The 16461-nt window shown below is 41.9% G+C and overlaps 1 protein-coding gene across 2 annotated transcripts; it reads left to right on the top strand.

Annotated features, from left to right (window-relative positions):
• Window positions 1–14473, top strand: HACD4 (3-hydroxyacyl-CoA dehydratase 4). Of its 2 annotated transcripts, XM_062624066.1 has the most exons (7): window positions 1–123; window positions 2988–3091; window positions 3959–4086; window positions 9799–9911; window positions 12383–12489; window positions 13214–13345; window positions 13968–14473. In XM_062624066.1, exons 2-7 carry the CDS (start codon window positions 2995–2997, stop codon window positions 14048–14050), a joined length of 660 nt encoding a protein of 219 aa, XP_062480050.1. In that variant the 5' UTR covers window positions 1–123; window positions 2988–2994; the 3' UTR covers window positions 14051–14473. The 2 variants fall into 2 exon arrangements, with proteins under 2 accessions (XP_062480050.1, XP_062480049.1); XM_062624065.1 differs by having other exon boundaries at window positions 13214–14473.
• Window positions 14474–16461: the final 1988 nt, after the last annotated feature.

Here is a 16461-nt window from a genome sequence, read left to right as displayed (position 1 = left end):
GTGACGTCGTGGGGTGGGGGAAGAGGAAAGAGGAGGGGTGATCTAACAAACAGCTGCTGCAGCTGTAGAGAGGAAAAAGGAGAAAGACCAGGAGCAGCAGCAGCAGTGCGACCCCCGCAGCAGGTAATGCCTCTGCAGAGCATGCAACCCACCCTGCTCAATGCAAAAAGGAAGGGGACAGAGAAGTGGGGCGGGATGTGCCTGTGTGAGAAATGTACGTTTTGTGCTGCTGCTCTGTAGTGTTCTGCCTCCCGAGCTCTACTGCTTGCAGTTGTCATCGGAGTGGGAAGGGGTCGAAGTTCAGACCAGTGTGACTGAAAAGGAAACTGTGTCAGTGGAAGGGCTTTTCTAGCAGACCTTTCCTGAAGGAGGAAAACCAGAAAGGAGCACTGCTCTCTGGTTTCAGTGCGAGCGTTTCTTCCTCATGTGTGGCCAGCCACTGTGGGCGCATGGAGAGGCAGCAACGGCTCTGAAGGCAGAGAAGTGCTTGGTTTATGCAGGCCTGGCTGGGACACCCTGTGAGAGGGACCCGAGTGTGGCCTTCACCCTGGCACCTTGCAGGAGACAGCTAGCCAGGGCAAGGGCTGCACTGAGCTGGGTGCCACTGCTGTCCTATCACATTAGCTTGTGGTCCTGACCCCCTTCAGACACTGCAGGCACCCACCCTTGTGCTTACCTCAGGTGATAGCAACTACCTGAGGACCTTCATGCTAGAAGGAATAAAACGTAACAGTCACATTTATGTGATTTTTCGGCCTGTGTCGATACATCAGGCTGGCAGCTCTGGGGCTGGGATCAGTCTTCCAAGTGACACCAGCATGCCATCTGCCAGCACATCTCTATGCTTCACTGGGAATTTGGGGCCCTTCATAAATGCCAACAGAGTGCATACATTTCAGTAGCCGCCAGTACATTTTAAAGAAGATGATTTCTAACATGCAACAGCTCCCATATTTTGCCAAATCATTAAGGTGAAGCTGCGTTTACAAATGTCTTCTTGCTTACGCCCTGTTTAGCTGAGATTAACCAGTTTAAGAATTGTAAAGACAAGAATTTTCCGGCTAGCCAGTGCAGGAAGAGTTAAGAAAATAAGCCCAAACCACTGAAAGACAAGTTCTGAGGGTGAGGGACCAATGTAGCAAACTAAAGTTCAGAAGAAAAGAGAAACTATATGCTCAGCTTGCATCCTGCGCAAAGCCCACATGGCAGTATCAGTCCAAAGAGAATGGTGAAGGTGGTGACTGGAAAGCCTCAAGATTTTTATAACTGCTCCTGTAACTTTCATACCCATTACAGTAATTCCTATCCATCCAGCAATAAGGCTGTTTCTTAAATCAGAACAATGTATGTTCTTAATTTTTTTGTCTTTTTGTAATGTACAGTGTCCCGTGTTTTTCTTACCATAAGAGAGAACAAAGTGTCATTCAGTAATAAAGCAGACGGGATCTGGATTCCATATTTATAGAGCTCACTGGAATTTAGTGCAGTTCAGTTCTATCACACTTTTCCCAAAAGGAGTATTTATGGAATACATTCGTCTGGGTCCTCATATGCCTTATTTTCATAATACCAAAGGCTACTGCTTCCTCTTGGGAGGTAAATTATGCGAACAAATCTTTCTGTGCTTATGGAAATATTTGTCTGAATAGTGGCCATCCTGCAAGACAGGAAGAGAGGAAGAAAGGCATTTTCTATGACCTCCCTAGGATAAACTTTGATTAAAAATTTAGAAGACCAGTTTAATTTACATCAGTTTATAGAGGTGTGTATTGTTATTTATGGTTGTGGTCCAATAGTGGGAATGAAGTGTATGCATTTATCATATTTAGATGCTTCTAAACACTGTGTTTGTTAGTGCACAGATACAAATGAGACAAAATTTGATGGCAGAGATTTGATAGCACATACCCTATGAATACACTGGATCAAGGGGCAATTTAAAGAGCTTTTGTTACTTATTGGGTCAGGAAGTTAATTGCTTAAACACTGGAGATAAATTCTAGTACAAAATTCACAAATTCACTTCCCAAAAATGTAGGCAGTTCTTTTCATAGCTGGAGGACAGGCAAGCCTCTCTCTCTGGAATGAATCAGAAGACAGGACATTTATGAAAAATGGAAATTAAGCATCTCAGGAGCCTATGAAGTTTTGCCAAAGGTCAGATAACCTATGAAAATTAGGTTAGAAGAGCTGCAAAGATTAGTCTTCTCAAACAGGATAAGATTCACTTTATTAAATGCAACTTAAAACAGAAGCTGTGCAGAAAAACAAAGACCCTAATTTCATGTTTATGTGGAAAACCTGTAGAGCCATTTGGTTAAAAAGGGGAAAGAGACAGATATCCTCCAGAATGCATCAAATAAAAGCAGACTGAAATGTGGCTTTCTTTTCAATTTCTTCACTTACATTTTTATAAATACTTACAAATGCTGTCTGCTGGAGACGCTGCAAATTATTTGCATTGTACTTTAAGCTCTCTTGAGTGCATGCTAGAGGCATGTCTTCTGTAAGCGGTAAGATTTACATCACCCAGATGGAGAAATCCCAGAGCTGGTGCCTGTGGGAGTCCAAGGCCCTCAGCAGGGTTGTTGTAGGTGCAACCACAAGCAGTCCTTTGTATCTGGTCACACTATGAAGACAGAGCCAAGCCAAGGGGCTCAGGCTTGAATCCAGCACCCAATGGAGGTTTCTTTGTGCACTCAACTTTTTCCTCTGGAGGCACAGATCACCCTGATCACTGGAGGAAACTCAAGAAAATTTTTCTGGGCATCTCCTAGGTATAACAACAAAGGCAGCCTTTGATCCACTTGGGAGAATACTGTTTTGTGGCCACGGCCAGGCACAGTCAGTTTTCACTGATCTGTTTATATTTCAGCTGTTTTCCTTTGATTTACTCGCATGTCCAAAGAGGGTGCATTTCTACAGGTCAGAAAGTTTGAACACTGTAGTAAGTCATACAGTTTGCTGTACCATTTTCACCTCCACAGCTTTACCATGAACACCTACCTCTTCATGTATGACCTGATGCAATTCTGTGGACATTCCTGGATATTTACAAATATGATCATCAGGTTCATGTCATTTGGAAAAGGTAGGATTCCTTCTTTGTTTTCCTTAAAACATTTCAGAAGGCAGTAACAGACAGTGACACCAAATTAGACATAAACTTAGGATTCTGGACAGGTGTATGCCCAATACTGGGGCTAAAATTTCAATTAGAAACACATTGTTTCTTCCATAAAAAGGATGAAGAAATTTCTCGTACCTACATTCTGCTTGTATGACATTTGGAATGAAGTTCTTGTTTTCCTAATGAGCTTTAATATTCAGCAGCATCCTAGTAACATTTGACTTAGCCCTAGATGTGAGTAGGTTCAGTCATTAGGGTGAATATTAATCTTACTGAAGCCACTAGGAGGGAATATCTTTGTAGATATTGCATATCACTATCTCCAATTCTCTTTCTGTTGCATGGGGTTAAGGCACAAAACCAGAAACCTAGAGACTACAAATTTAAGATGATTTATAATCATGGACAGTAGGCAGATAAAATACCTACTTTGTGGTCTGCCTCTTTTTGGAAGATGCACAGATATAGGCAGGAATTCAACATCTCCTCATTGTTTAAACATTCCTCATACATTTCCTCAATGCTTCCTCATATTTAGAAATATCCTAAACTGATATCCCTAAACCAACACATTCTGCACAGTGTCTGCCAATGCATCAAGTGTAGGGGGTCCTCTTCTTTTCTCAGCTTCCTGCCTCTGTATCAGTCATACACAGAGAGTGGGCTGCCTCCTCCCCTCCATGAAGCTTTGTGTCTGTTACCCAAATGTTTAGTACTGTGTGAGCTTTATTTCTTGTCATCTCCAGTGGTGATAGGGCAGAAGCAGACTCTAGCTGGTTCAGACTTTTACTATATAACCAACCTCTAATTTTCCTCTTCACTTTGTAGATTCACTGGCAGACACCTTTTACTCCATAGGTCTTGTGATGCGCCTTTGCCAGTTGTTATCTGTATTGGAGATCCTACACATCCTCATTGGCATTGATAAAAGCCGTCTCTTCCCCAGGGCTTTGCAGGTATGTTGGTTTCTCAAGACCCTCCTTCCGCAACCTACACACTTGAGACATGGCATGGTGGCCCCTGGGGACATGCCCTTACTACCCTGAGGGCTCCACGTGCACCCTTCCTTAAGGACCTTGGTCTGCTGGTGGTTTCTTAACTGCAGGAAATGAGCCCTCAGAAGTGAGTTGGGAAAGAGCTGCTTTCAAATGAAACTGAGCAGTGAGTGCCCCACGCCCAGCCCACAACAGCAGGGACCTGAGGAGAGGCCACCTGCAGAAAAGGGGCAGACCCCATTTCTGCCATAGGTGGCTGAGGATACTACCTCACCAGGCAGCCTGTTTACAGCCAGAAGACAACATTTCAGAGCCGAAGTTTCGGTAGCTAATTCTTTTCCATGCCATTTACTCTCTGACAAGTGTGTATTTATTTTGAAGACAAGCCCAATACAAGATTTTGTAGCGTAGCAAAGGGATGGCACTTGAGAAAATGACCAGCACAGCAAGCTTCCTGAAACAGGGTTTGCTGGCAGACATGAAGTGCGAAAGGATTGATAGAGAAATTAAAGGACTGAATAAGAACTAATGTTAGGAAGGGAAAGAGGAGAACTGTTGTATTCTTGCTGTAAGGGTCTCTACCCTCTCAAACCCAGATATGGGCAAATTGTGGTAACATCCAGAGGTTCCGATGCTGTTAAGGGTTTTAAGTTCAGCTGTAGGCAGAAAAGCAGCCAAAAACTCAGAAAACAAGATGATTCTCGGACATCTACCTTATCACATTTTGTTTTCTGTTGGGACTTTATCTCAGGTTTTGGTAATTTTTAATGCATTGGAAAAAGTAAAAATGTCAACTTGAGTTTACATTCAAACCTTTCCACTCCTTAGTATTTGAATAATGGTGAAACTGGTATTGCTCTCAGCAGTCAGAAGGTAGAAAGACTAAGAGTAGTTAGTTATGGTTTTAGTTTTCTGGATAGCCCATTTTTGTCAAATGACATATTGGATGGGTGAAGATGTTCCTCTTTTTAAATCTCCATTAGAAACTGACTAATACAGATCTCTGATCTTTATGCTGCTCACTAAGTATGGTAGCAAATTTGTCAAAATGCAATCAACTATTTTTCCCTGCCTAAATCTACATGCTTTTACACTAATTGGTGGGGACGGGGGGGACGGGGGGGAGTGTGTGTGTGTGTGGGAGGGGTATCCTACTGAATGTGCCTTGTAACACATCTCACATCATCTCTTGCAGAGAAGAGCAGCTTCCTAACGCCAACAGATAGTCACTAAAGCAAGGCTTGTCCTGGCAGAGGTTACACATTCCTCAACTCTTGCACAGTCCATTCCTTTCCTACCCAGCCCAACAAAAAAGGTCAGGGAAGCCTACACAAAACCCGCTCTGTGTTGCCACAAAAGACACTAGATCTGAAATGGATGTTTCTGAGCAAGAAAACTGTGACCTTTTTTGGCCAGTGCAGTTACTGCAGTGCTCTCCAGGGTAGCATGAAGAAGGCGGGTCAGGGAGCAATATGGCACAGTGACTCCAAACATTTGTCTCACAACGATAGATTTGGATCCTTACATGGTTCTTTTCCCAAGTGTTCCCTCACAGCAAACACAACTCTCTTACATTCATGTTAGCAGTAGTCTTGTGCTGCCCAAGCTAGGTACAAGCTCTTTGGTGTAGACTCTGTTTCCACTTGTGTTGCCCTGCTTTTGCTGTGGGAGTACAGGTTAAGCAGCTGTGTGCCAGCAGTACTCCCATGTGCCTTGCCACACTTTCCTCGCTGCCTCTTAGGAAAAAAGGAGGTACGTGTTCCACAATGAACTGGGGAAAGACAGTTAGAGATGCTTATTTCATTGGAGCCTATGGGCTATTGCATGTAGTCAGGGTGCTGGTAAAGCCGTAAGAATTTGATAGTGGCTACCCTCTTCTGTGTTCCCAGCACCTGTTCTGACTCTAAGCTTAAAACATATCCCTAGATGCATCCTTCAGGCCATGCACACACATGCATATCCACAATGAAGTTCATCTCAGGATCTCTAGGGTGAGAGAACTGTTGGCTCTGGCTGCGTCAAGGAAGCACATGGATAGAAATAAGGCCACCTTGAACAAAACAAGCTGTGAAAGCACTGCTGTGGTGGCCAGCTGTTTTGTGGGCATTACAGCAAAGACAAGACTTAAGTATTCTGAATGAAGGATTTCTGCCTAATAACCTATTCGTCATGATTTAGTAGCATTTACAAGAAACACTGTGAGATACATATTACAGACAGTGGAAAAGTAAACTCCAGAGGCGTTCTCTAGAAAAACCCATTCAGCATGGCCTCATTGAAGGACAAAGCCTCAGGTCAGGAGGGTTAGGCAGGCCAAGGAAAAGTCACACCAAGAAAGAAAGATGAATCCTGTGTGATGGTGCTCTGGAGGAAGGGGAAGCAGGGGAGGGTCACAGAGCTAGTGCAAAGGGATTTCCCTCCGGGCATTTCCAGCTTGAAGGAGAGGAGGACAGGAGAACGTGTCACATGTCAGCACTTTTCTTAAACATTCACTAAATCAAAGAGATGTGTAGTGGTTTCAGGCACCAGGTTCGACACTGCACTGTCATGGTTATTAAAAACCCAAAGTGCATGTGCTGCCTGCTTCTGCCCTAACTTCAGTTAAGCTGATTTGCTCTGTTTCACTTGCTTGAAATGCCCAGGCTGCCTTGCAAAAATTTATGTCACTCTAGAGAACTGTCTGTATCCTTTGAGAAACCAGTGCTGGGAGAGGAAGGAAATTCCAGTTTGCCTTTAACAAAAGAACAAGAAGGAATGAGAAATGAAACCACTGTATTTACACTTTGTGAGGTGTCAGCACATACTTCCTTTTTATGAACATAAAAACACAGGACTTCTAGTTTTGTGTGGGTTTCTTTTTTTTTTTTTTTTTTAAGCAAGAGAGTATCAGCAGAGAATATTGTATTTTCATTCATGCAAGAACAGATGATCCATAGAAGAAATGAGCTGGGACTGATTTCATGCTTTTTTTTCATATATACGCTTTTCTTATATCTATGTATGTGTGTATACACACATGTATACATATTCATACACATATATATGTGTGTATATTGATATGTGTACATGACTCCATATATGTATATAGATACATGTGTATATGTGTGCAATATCAACAGCCATTTACTGGAATTCCCTCAAGTAGCACCCTGCCTTGTCACTTGCTGAAAAAGTCCCCAGCCTATGTCTAACCCCTGCATCTACCTTGGGTTTGTGTGGGTTACCTGAAGATGTGAGTGCTATGAGCACAATGTCTCGAAGGGGAATAAAGGCATGCAAGCAAGCAGGCAACAGAAGAGGTAGGATGCTACTGTCTGTCCTCCTGAGGACATTACAATTGCCCTGAGGAGCCAGTATGTGTCCTGCCCTGCAGGTGTGCTCCAGGCAAGACCACAGCCAGTTTTCGGGTCCAGTTCCCTACTCTTGCAGGTGCTTAACCTACTTTACACAATCAGTAATCAGACTTCCATCATCTGCAACTAGTGGGGCTGAGTGCTCCACTCAAACATGAACCTTTGATGGCGGAAATCTGCTGAACCCCAGCTAGGTGATACTCACTGCCCCTTGTGCATCTGCTTATGCCCTGGGAAGAGAAAGAAATCCACAGCCACTCCATGAGGCTTAATTATGGGTCTCCATAGCCACTCTGTGGCTCACCCTTTTGAAATGTGGGACAGAAGCTACTGATCTACTGCTTATCCTTTTATTTCACTGAAATGGGATCAGCTCTTGATCACATGGCCCATGCTGCTTTCTAGCACTTTTCCACCCAGCCACCTCTTGAAGAGCAAGTGGCTGCTTGGAAAATCTGCCTGCTAGCTCTCATATCTGAAAACACCTTTTCATTATCATGGTGAAGCTTTGGTCTCTAAGTGAGACAACTCCCTGAAATATCTCTTAATAACTATATTGCAGAACTCTCTCTCCACATCCCAGCCTGATTTCAGGGTTGGTAACAAAATGCCCACGACCACCAATGCTGCACTCCTTTAACACCCTTCACCAAAATGATTTTAATTCAGGTTCTATTTTCTACATTCTCTCCACACAATCCCACTCAATGCTCATACTGTTTTCCCCTTTGTTTTGATTTCCCTCTTGTGATGATTGTCCCACCATACTTCTAAGTTGGTTTCAGATCCTGCATCAACACTTACAGTTCTCCCAGTTTCGTCCCAAGTTCCTTGGCATCAGCGTACAAATACAGGACTTGGTACCTCTCACTCTCCATTTCCTGGCCTGTCTACACAGAAGCCTCTCAACATCTGACCTTCTTAGAAATCAGTTCCTCAGTTAGGGACCAATGGGATCAGCAACACAAGAGGACAGTCAGGGCAGGGTGACAGGCAGCAAAACCATTTTTATCTGTTGTGGCCTTTCAGTGCCTTTCAAGATGAGGAACTAGATCCCCAGGGATGGAAAATTGCTCTCACGTAATTTTGCTGAATAGTGAAGTGATGATTGCTTTATCTGACAGATGTGGCCTGAAAAAAAAAAGTAATAAAAGAAATCTCTAGCCACAGTATTCCACGCAGGAACTGGTAAAAATTACGTAGCAAAACTGTTTAAGGTAGGACTAAGGGAAAGGGGGAAACCAGTGAAGGAGAATGGCTGAGCTGATAAAATCCACCTTGGCAATCTGTTTTCATTTCACAACCTTTCACTGACTTGACATCTTAACCCATAAAATCATTAAACCTAAGGTACGTTATGGAAGAGATACCAGTGCACAAAATCCAAACCAAAACAATGAAGCTATACCAACTGAAGAGATGCATGTTTTCTTTTCCAGCACTTTCAAATAGAGTGTAAATTAGAGTGAACTGGTACTCTTCTGGGAGAGTTTCACAAACAACTCTTGGCAGTACTGAACACTACAGATGTATTTATTTTACAGGGCAGGGCTTAGAAAACTTGTCCAGGAAGGACAAACTTGTTTTTAATTTCTTGAGCTCTAATATTGCCAAAGTATTTTTGGTTTTAAGATGAAGATACTGTGTGTTTAATCCACTCTTACATCTTCTGATTTGTAGAGGCATAGCTTGTGGGTCAGGCTAAGTTCAACCACTAGAAAAGTATTATGACTAATATTATGGCAATAATTCACATAAACTATAAACTTAAACCCACTTCTCCTAGCCAGGAACATGAAGAAAAGAAAAATAAGGAATTCCTTCTCCTTTCTGCAAATCTTACATGAGAGAGACACACTGGGTTGCAGATCTTGAAGCTGTGGCAAGCAGAGATGGGACTGTGAGATTAGCATTGTCTGGCATTCTATGCACCCAAGGGCCCTCTGTATCCCACACCCTCCCATGCAGCCTACAAGGAAGCTTACTTCCATGTGGGGGCAAGTTTCTTTGCTTGTAGGCTGCAGTCCTTGCTCCCATAACCTTAGCCAGCTCATCCACAGGTTTTCTGGGCTACAAACCCAAGTCATCCCTATTGGCAAGCAAACCTCCACCCTTACCATAGCAGACCTATGATACTGCAGCCAACAGTTTCCAGTTGCCTTAGCTGCAGGCCAACAGGGTCTGGAACAAAAGCAGGCCAAGAAGCAAAGTCATCCCTGACGCATTTGTGGAAAGAAAACTGGATTCAACCCGTGCCCTGCTATTCGATGAGAGCTACAAAAGGTGCCACCTGAATTCACAATTCTTTTTTTCTTTTCAGATCACAGAGAGAATAATTGTTTTATTTGTTGTGATCAACAGTCAGGACGAAGTTCAAGGGAAGTACATCGTGTGCGTTTTATTTTTTCTTTGGAATGCATTAGATGTGGTCAGGTAAGAAGTAAATGGCAAAGCCATGAGATAAAAATGGGTCATTCTTGTGAGCAGAACCTCACCTCCACTGTGCTGCAGGCTCAGTTCATTATTTCAAAACTGGGAGAAAGGCATATTATCTATTTTAAATAAAGGCTATTTACTGATATTTACAAAAATCCACATACCTGAGAGGCAGAGCAACTTACAGAAGTAAGTCTTACTTACAGGCTTCCATTGCATTAATATGTGTAGCTCAAAGGCTTTGATCTTTTTAACAGAAATTCAGAAGGAAGTCACAACTCCCACCCAGGGAACAGCAATTTCCAAAATAATTTACAAACTTAACACATTTATTACTTATTTGCTTTTTTAACACCTCACTTTGATCCAAGATTGCTAGCTCAGGCAGCAGCAGCAGAACTTCTTACCAAGACAAGAGACTATTCTGGCTTATTTGCACTGTGCTGTACAAAAAGTCGAGAGCTCCTGCTGCAGAGGCCGAGTATTTTGGTGTAGTAAGGCACATATCACACCGCAGGGACACAAACACGAATACAATTCAGGACTTTTATCTCAAAAATTTTGTATGGTGAAAATTCTGCATTACTGACTCTTGCATCAATATCTGAAGTCAGTAACATTTCTCAAGTGTAACTTAAGCTCTACTGCCCTCATTTTGTAAACTCACAGCAGGGAAGACATACGGAATTAAGAAACATTTTAACAAGACACAGCCCTCATGGTAACTTCTGTAATTTCTTTTTTTCTTTATCTTCTTTCTTTCTGCTCAAATAGTAGTTTCTGCTATTTTACATACATTGCTTTGGGGAGAGACTGGGGACTATGGATTCAGGCAGCTTAGGAAGTATATGAGATCTGAAAAAGGAAAATGTCAGGATTAATAAGAAAGGCTTTACATCAACTTCAAAGTATAGGTACTACATGTGTTAAGAAACCACTACTTGTATTAATTATTTGGATTATTGCTCCATCCTATTTCTTTTTTGAGTTTGTAAAGCTGAAAGAGCAGAACTCAACTGAAAGCTTTCTGTGCAGCTGGAGAGAGTCCAAAAGCATAAACAAGACTGGCTGTAAAGTCCTCTCAGAATACTCCTATTGCATCCAATGCACCACTATTTTCTATCTTTGTTGAAGTACACAGTCCGGAATCATGGCAATAACACCAGCCATTTAATAAGCAAGATACCGTGATCTGCAGTGGCAAATGCCCACTGCAAATACATGGTACAACTCACACAAATTTTGAATTCTTACCTGATTTATTTTACAATATCTGTGCCATGTCCTAGCATCAATAAGGGGTGGTCATGTCTTAAAACATACAGGAATTCATCCCAACTGTTAGCCAATTAGTTTTGAAGTATTACAAGTTCCTCCACATAATACCCTGTGCATTATGGCTAATGATATAGTGAGAGCAAATTCTGCAAGGTTTTCTCTATCTGATCTTTCCTGCTTATACCAAAAGCAGCTGAAGAATGTGTATTGAGAGGAAGTAGCTGTATCCCTTTTGCCCTGGGTTGAGATTATGCCTCAAAAGCAGTAATAAAAAACTGAGGCACTCCTGAGGTTGCAGAGGGCAAACTTGAGAGTAGATGGTACATTTATAGCCCATCAAACTCCTCTCAGTCCAGGTATGATGCAGAATTATACAAATGAATTAGTAAAAAGGGAATACAGAGTGTTTTGTTTAATGCTGGTTCCATCTGCTAGAAACACTCCTGGCTAACAGTGGCTTAAAAATTATTTCCACCTCTCTAGCAAGACCACAGGCCAAAAGCCTTTTAGCTGACCAAAAATGTGATCAGACCTCCACTGCTCCAGTGTTTGGAAAGCTGCTGCACCAGTTTTAGATCAAACAAGCTAGCATCAGCTCACCTTGTAGAGTGAAGTCCTAGGCATTCTGGCTTCCCAGTGAACAACAGTAACAGCAGAGTAAAACACTGCAATACACTGAAGTACAGTTGCTTTCTTTTGCACCTACTAACCGTTCTGAGGTCCAAGGGAGGGGCAGCCATACCACAGAACATTAAGTACCTGCGATTACATTTACTGTTTAGCCTTCTTCAGCCGTGCTTTGCGTAGTTCAGCAGTCATAAATCAGCATATTCTCAGTCCCAAGCAACAGTTGTATTCTGCGTGCCCCTCTCAGTTGTAATATTCCTATCTGAAATCCACTTTTCTGATGGACCAATATAAAATGACACTGGTTTCTGACAGAACCTTCCAGCTAGCAGGCTGTTTTTCTGTCTACCTGCTAGCACCACAGACAAACCCTTCTGAAACAATGACCCATCTACTTCCAGCCATCAGTTAGAGCCGGAACAGAATTGTTGCAGTATTGCTCTGAAATGCTCTCAGATCAGCAGCTCAGATTCTGCAATTCCCCTGGATTGTTCAATACTGTATCTTTATTTTAAAGACACAATCATTCCCTCTAAACTCATCTGCTGTTCCTCTTGCATCAGGTACACTTACAACATGCTAGCAAGGATGGGAATATACTACCTACCACTGACATGGCTCAACTTCTCACTGTGCATCCTGCTCTATCCTCTTTCAGTTCTGGCTAAAGGTAAGGAGATCGGAAAGGTACTAACAGTTTGCTTCCTGAATTTTCTTCAATAAAATATGATCAGTTCAATTGTTATTTGTGCTTAAGATACTTTTTTATTTTTTATTGCCAAAGTAGGGATAAATGTTTATATACTCTCAACCTGTATGTCACCTATCTTCCTCTTTTCTGTACTTCTTTAACAGGGGCTTGTATGTCTTTGTTTTGTTTTGCTTTTTCTTTCAACAAAATGGGAGAACATTAGTTTCTCTGGTACCCCCAGAAAAGAAACATGGATTCCCCTATTCCACACTGACCGTGTTAGCCAGCAAGTCGCAAAGCTGCCTTTTCCCTCACTGAGTTTGACCTTACTGGCACAGGCCATACTTTATATATACGGGACTGAGAAGATGCTGATTTATGACTGCTGAACTACTTAAAGCAGCTTATGCTTACAACAGGAAACATGCCCACTGAGATCATACTGAAAGATCATACTCTGTGCAACCACAGGACTGACAGAATTGTTATGGAATACGAAATACTTGATGATTTTAGTATTAAGAGCAGTCAGAACCTCAGACCTACAAAACTGAACTTAAAACAAGTGTATGCATACAAATGGCATGGTAACTTTGGCATGTAATATAGCTAGCTATGCCTTAAAGGTAACTAACTTTTACATGAAACTTTCTGATGATCTTCCATCTCCTTCTGACTAAATATTTACCATGTTATTTTACAGCATTTGCAATTTGTGTATCACTGCCTTATTTTGAATCCTTTGGCACATACTCCATCAAGCTACTATTTCCATTTGCCTTCTCAATCTACTTTCCCTATATTCTGAAAGCATATCTGCTAGTGCTCTTTATAGGTAAGTATCTCATCTTCCAGAAAGCTGTGTCTCAACATAACTTGGATGCCTATGGCAGCAACAAAAAAAAAAAAAAAAAAAAATCAAATCAGTAAAGATTCTTTCACAAACACTAACTCTGCCACATCTCCTGAATACCACTACAGGAAGGCTCATCACTAAGTGTTTTGATTTCTGATGTCATAAAAATACAAAACAAAAATATAAAAATTGCCTTTTGTTATATCAATTCCCATTTGATCATACCTTCAATCTGGGCAACCCCTCCTCACTCATTCCTATGAGAAGTGATACCTAAATGAAGACTTCTACAGCTTGCTTACTGAAAGTGGTGAAAAAAGAGCCACCCTAAAACCTGCATGTAAATAGACCCCTCCTCAACAAACTGCTTTTGAAAATTTTGAACTGAATTTGGCTGCATTACAGCCATGTCTTCATTCTGTCATTGGCTTTAAGACCAATTTGAAGGATCTTGTCTTTGTGAAGACTGCTCTCTGTTCCTAAATTCATTTAAGGAACTATGCAAGTTGCCAGATGAAGGCTTATACTGTTCCTCCTGCATTAATTGAAGACACTTTGGACTCTACTCCTAGTTCTTACAATGTTTTGTGTTTTGATTCAGGTATGTGCTTTATCATCCAGAACCTCTTCTCTGAAAGGAAGGCACACCTAGGGACAGGCAACATCAAAAAGAAAAGAAGCTAAGTTGATCTATTGTTTGGAAATAAGAAGTATATTCCCAGTGGGCTGCTGTGTATCATAGATTAAAAAGAAGTTAGGCAAAGATTTCAGATGCAAAACTCCTGTCTGCATGTTCATCAACTTGTTACTGAACAAGCATAGAATATTCAGAAAAGGCATCTCTCTTTAAGGCACCTCAGAAATAGAACATCTCAAAATAATGAGTTGTTTTTTAGAGTTTGGTTTCAAATGCAGGAAATGCTTTTGAATGGATATATAAAACGAATATATTTTTTCTAACGTATCAGAGAACTCTGAAAAAGACTAAAGAGCATCTCCACTCACAATCACACTAACAACCCCAACGCTGGTGTTAGCTCTTGCCTCGTTAGCAACAGATATTCTGTAATGACCATACCATTTAATCTGTAAGATTATTTTATATTCGGTCAACATGTATGTGCCTTATAAATATACATATAAATGCTAAATTAGCTAGAACTGGAATCTCTCAAGGAGCCGAAGCTGGAAACTTTGCAACCTACGCAATTCACATGCTAAATAGTCCCAGGCATTCACAAAGTATCCCTCACATTCCGGCCCAACCTTCACTTCTGCAAACAAGATTACAGAAAATCCAGCTAAACCACAAAGGCAAGTGATCAGGTACTCATGTACCATATATTCTAGGGGATATTTAAGGCTCAGAACTAAAAATCTGTAACTGTGTGTCTAGCAGACATTAGGAATCTCTTTCCCACACTGATTTTCTCCCATGCTGAACAGCAGACAGGTATGCAAAACAAATGTGATGTTAGGCCAAATACATGTTATTTAAGAAGTGAATGACTACCAGAAGCCAAATGCAAAATTCTAATCATTTTACTCAAGTGCATTGCTCCTCATACTTCTGTAGGACTATCTGTGAGAATGCAGCTAGAACACAGTCTCTTCAAAGGCTGAGGAATAAGGAATATGGACAGCAACCAATTGGACTGGCAAAAATGGACAAATAATTGCTCTGAGGCTAGCAGTGGCTTTCCTGATATTTCATCCATATTGATTATCACCTACATTTGAATTCAAGCAGGTGAGGGAGAAAAGTGAATTTTTATTTTTTTTTCAAGCATGACTGAAAACTGGGGGGAGAGAAAAGACTATCGTTGGAGGGAAGGAAATATTTGAGGGGAAGTGAACACTACCACAATATGAAGAAAGTTTGCGTGTATGTCTTTCTAAACCATACAGCCTAAGAGGGCGTATTAGGAAGGAGTGAAGCTGAACTAGTTTCTTACGAAAGGTATTTATTTATTTAATATATGTGGCAGGCAGTGTGTTCAGACTGTTCTGACCAATGGAGTATTTGCAGACCTTATGCAACAGTAGAGGGTAAACCCTAGGTTTTCATGTTTTTTTTCCTGGAAAGCATTACAAACAGATGTAGGACTTAGGAACTCATTAGAGAAACAGAAGTACTTCCACTTTGGACTTCTGTGTGACTGAAACTGATTTAAGTGTGGGCTATATGAAGAAACATACAGAGCAGCTGCACTTCAAATTATATAACACGTAAAGGCCATTTTTCCCCTTGGAAATTTAATCTAATGTGTTTACCATCAAACTGCCTGGAGTTAACATACCTTAGAGGAAACATGGCATTTCCTAGTGTATTGGGTCTATGTGGCAAGGCTTTAGCAGTGGGGAAGCTGCAGTGAGAGCCTCGGTGAGAAGCCAAGGGCTTCACCCATGCCAGACACAGCCAGTTCCAGCTAGCTCCAAAACAGAGCAACTACGGGACACTGCCAAGAGAAACTGCAGAGCTGATGGCAGCTCTGTGAAAACATACTTCATAAAAGGTAAAAAAAAAAATGCTATGTGCAGCTGTGAGACAGAAGAGTAAGGAAACCGTGAGACACCACAGTCAGTGGGGAAAGAGAAGAGGTGGTGCTCCAGGCACTGCAGTACATGCCCCTGCGGTCCACGGAGAAGACCGAGATGGAGCAGATGGGAACCCTGTGCTGCAGGAGGTGGATGTGCCCTGAAGGAAGCTGCAGCATGGAGAGGCTGAACAGGAGCAAGTTCCTGGCAGGAACAGTTCAGAGCTGCAACCTGTGAGAAGAAATTATGTTGGGGCAGGTCATGAAAAACTGTATACCATGGGAAGGACCCCATGGTATACATGGGGTCCCTCCCATGGGGAGGTACATCCCCTGGGGCAGGGGAGCAACATGAAGAGGAATGAGCAGCAGACATGAAGGTTTATGAACTGATTGTAATCCACATCCCCTACCCACCCTGCACTGCCTGGGGAGGTAAGAGGTAGAAGAGTCAGGAATGAAGGAGTAAAGTTGAGCCTAGGAAGAAGAGATCAGTGGAAGAAAGTTGTTTTCAGTTTCATTTTTGTTTCTTACCATCCTACTCTACTTTGAATTGGC

The sequence above is a fragment of the Pezoporus occidentalis genome, unplaced genomic scaffold, assembly GCF_034315485.1.
Source record: "Pezoporus occidentalis ecotype Australia unplaced genomic scaffold, CSIRO_AGI_Poc_V1 ctg260, whole genome shotgun sequence".
Lineage (NCBI taxonomy): Eukaryota > Metazoa > Chordata > Aves > Psittaciformes > Psittacidae > Pezoporus > Pezoporus occidentalis.
Note: the sequence above shows the minus strand (reverse complement) of the source record. Positions and strands in the feature narration are given on the sequence as shown.

Bases quoted from the DNA above. Each gene is read 5' to 3' on its own strand.
- HACD4 (XM_062624065.1), top strand. From the start codon at position 2,995: ATGAACACCTACCTCTTCATGTATGACCTGATGCAATTCTGTGGACAT. The intron at 3,092-3,958 runs GTAGGATTCCTT...TTCACTTTGTAG, and splicing joins GTTCATGTCATTTGGAAAAG to ATTCACTGGCAGACACCTTT. The intron at 9,912-12,382 runs GTAAGAAGTAAA...CTCTTGCATCAG, and splicing joins AATGCATTAGATGTGGTCAG to GTACACTTACAACATGCTAG.